General features: G+C 39.9%; 1 protein-coding gene across 1 annotated transcript; it reads right to left on the bottom strand.

Moving 5' to 3' along the window:
* On the bottom strand, nucleotides 2,027-3,493 carry LOC109829142 (F-box protein At1g47056-like; the record flags this gene model as incomplete). Its single annotated transcript, XM_020396271.1, has 1 exon — nucleotides 2,027-3,493. A coding segment is annotated over one exon (1,347 nt), but the record flags the coding sequence as incomplete, so codon positions are not given.

The following is a 3,495-nucleotide window of genomic DNA, read 5'->3' as shown; positions in this document are numbered from 1 at the left end:
AAAGTAAACTATTCCTACTACAAACTACATAAAGTTAGGTCAATAATAGTAAACAGCTGGGGAAGATTAACTTTGTGATGCTATTGCATTCTGAATTAACCCTGAATTAGTACAGCAGTACCACATAAAGATTATTGGATCCTGAGAACACTTAAATGATACATTTGGTACAGAAGAGGTATCTGGAGAGAAAACATAATATAAACAACCAGGATATTTGCAAATAAAGTTTTAATAAGCAGTCATCACTATGTATAAACATGCGAATATAGTTAAAGAAAAGTGCATATTATTAAGTTCCCCATTTAACAATAAGATGCAAACATATAAGAATCATAAATACTACTCTAAGATAATGGAATAATGGAATATGCAAATTAAAAGACTATCACCTCTCATTAGTGAAATGTTAATACAAGATGGTACCAAACCTACACTGACATGATGAAATATTACAGCAAATATCAATCTTCCAACATGTACAAAGTATAAACTTAAAGAGCAAAAGAAATTTGAAATTTGAAATTATTTTATTATTCAAAAAAAACCACACTGTATGTGCTTCTAAATCATTTTTACAATATAAGATAACCATGTTCTGTGAAATGAAAGACTTGAACTCTTAAATTATGATAAGGTCCTGCTTGACAAAGCCAAGCTAAAGATTATTGAGCGTGTCATAAGAGGAAAATCAAGTGGACAGTGGACACAAAAGAGACGGCAAGATAGCATAGCAACCAAAACATATCGTAGCAACTTGGCAAGCCTCTGGCCAACACTTCTGCTTCTTTTTTCTCCAAAGTCCTTGACTTTGAATATGTAGAATAGTAAAAGTCTCTATTAAGACACTAGACCTTACTTATTTTAAGTTTGATAGTGACATTTGATCGCAACAGATAACCAAATTGTTACAGAAAATGTTACTTGTTAAACCTTAGCGTGTATTTGGCAATTCATTGAAAATGGGGCGAGTTTGGCTCTATAATTTGCTATGGATAAAACCAGTTTAGTTATGAACCAGCTCGCCCCAGTCCACAACTAAACCTGTTTAAAACCCCAAAGTTGAGCCCCAAAGTTGAGCTACGACAAACTGGACCATTGTTGGCTCAGTTTTTAGTTTTTGCCAATCAAAGAAATACTCTATAACTGGACCAGGATTAAACCTGGCCCAGTTTTAAGAAGTTGCCAAACCGATCCTAGGTGTGTTTGGCAATCATCTAAAAATTATGCCAGTTTCAATCCTAATCCTACATCTTTTCTAAACCAGTTTAGAGGTGGAACAAGGGGGTGTTGGTCCAACACTAAACTGGTTTTAAGGCCTATTTTTGGCCTAAAAAGAACTAGGCCAAAATTAGCCAAATTTTTGTCAATCATAAATTAACCTGAACTTGGGTTAGGTTCAGTCCTGGCCCAGTTTTATGTTATGACTTCAAACTAATTCTAATCCACATGAAAATCCAAAAACAAAGCATAAAAATTCACTAGATGCTCCTTACTCAAAATGTCCAGACTCAATCGTCATAAACTTAAAAGTTTTAGATGATCAAACGAATATGAAATAGTTATAGGTATATTATATCCGTTCCATGTTTTATAATCTGTAATAAAAAGGTCAGTAACAATCATTCTTGAGACCAGCCAACTACAAAATATATTGGTTGTGATTCCTGGTTAGGGTAAAAAACAGCCGACTACAAAATATATCTTCATGTGAATTGGCACTATGAACAAAGTAGCAGTACCACACTAATGTTTGCTATCTGACACAGGTAAATAAAATGAATTCATGTTATAAAGATATAAACACTAGATCTTACTTCAATCAGCAACGTTATAAGAATGAATTAGGCAATGAACAATTATGGATGCTAATAAATGATGATGAAAATATTTTGCATCTTCTTCAAACAGTAAAACTACCAGAATGATGATGAAAATATTTTGCATCTTCTTCAAACAGTAAAACTACCAGCAAACCCATTCCAAAGGAAAGCATAAGCGGCTAACTGAAATAACAATACTTCAAACAGTAAAACTACCAGCAAACCCATTCCAAAGGAAAGCATAAGCGGCTAACTGAAATAACAATAACACTGCTGCTGAAGTAAACAAGAATTAAAGGGCATATCAAAGCAAAAACTAAGACTTATTTTCTTTCCTTTGATCGGATAGGTAGACTACCACTGCTTCCACTACCGCTGCTCCCATGGCCCCATCTCCTCAAAATTGAAGCCAAGAAGTTTTTCCACGGTGAAGATCGACCCTTGCTGGTCGAAGGAATATCAATGGCAGCAATCTGCTCGGCTAGTCCAAGAACATGATCCCCCGCTACGATCTCCATCATCCCGCTCTCAATTAAGTTTGCGTCTTGTACCTCCATCTGCACCATTGACTCTACATTAACAGCCAAAGTTTCTCTACTAGCTCTCAACCAATGTGCACCCTCGGGCGTTACTCCCTTACATTTCTTAACCTTCACCTTTATCAGATTAGGGCATCCTTCCACAAGGGCCCTAATCCCTTGATCAGAAACCGGGCACCCTTTTATGCAAAGCTTCTTCAGAGCAACGCACTTTGAAGCAATGCAAGAAATCTCAGCATCCCCAAATGTCTCGCTTCCACAGAGAGCCAACCTTTCTAGATTTCTACAGTTACTAGCGAGAAGGCCTAAGCTAGTCGAAGTCGGATTGACACCGATCAAGACCAGTTCTTGCAGATTAGGGCAACGTTTTGCCACGGCCATTAGACCCTGATCGCCAATTCGATTAGTTTTCCATCCATCGATATGCAGATTTCTCAAAAGCCTGCATTTTCCCGCAACCGAAATCAACCCTAGGTCGGTACACTCCGGAGTCTTTACGAGATGAAGAACCTGGAGGTCAGGACACAGAGACAAAGCGAGCAGTCCTCGGTCACTCACCTGGAGTTTCTCCAGGTGGACCTCGACAATCCCTGCCGCTTTCTTGGCGACCTCTTCAAGAACATGATCCCATTCGCCGGAGCACCTAAACAGCCTAAGCGTTTTAAGATTCGGCGATTCGACAATCATCCGACCGAAATACTCCCCATCATACAATTCCTTCAAACAAACAGATCTAAGATTCTTCGCAATGGCGCTAGGGCCAACCAAATCCCCAACAGCATCGGCAGAACCTCGGAGCCTCTTGATTGAGATCTCCTCCAATAGAGGACAACCTCTAAGCACAGCATCAACCCCCTTCACTCCGAAAGTGCAAGACCCGCAAGAAAACTTCCTCAGACTCCTACAGTTCGAAGCAAGAGCAGCCATACCTACGAAAGTGATCTCTTTGCACGCTCGCAGCTTTAACCTGGTGAGATTAGGGCACCGCCGAGAGATGACCCCGAGCGCGTCGTCGCTGATGCTATCTGATCGGCGATCGCACTTGAGGGCGAGTTTCGTGACGGAATCGAACCGGTCGAAGATCGCCGGAACCGCGTCGACAAGAGCATGTGCGTCGAGAGAGAGGCGGTGGC

Source organism: Asparagus officinalis, chromosome 1 (assembly GCF_001876935.1).
Source record: "Asparagus officinalis chromosome 1, Aspof.V1, whole genome shotgun sequence".
NCBI lineage: Eukaryota > Viridiplantae > Streptophyta > Magnoliopsida > Asparagales > Asparagaceae > Asparagus > Asparagus officinalis.
The sequence above is the reverse complement of the archived record's forward strand: the minus strand, read 5'-3'. Positions and strand labels throughout refer to the sequence as shown.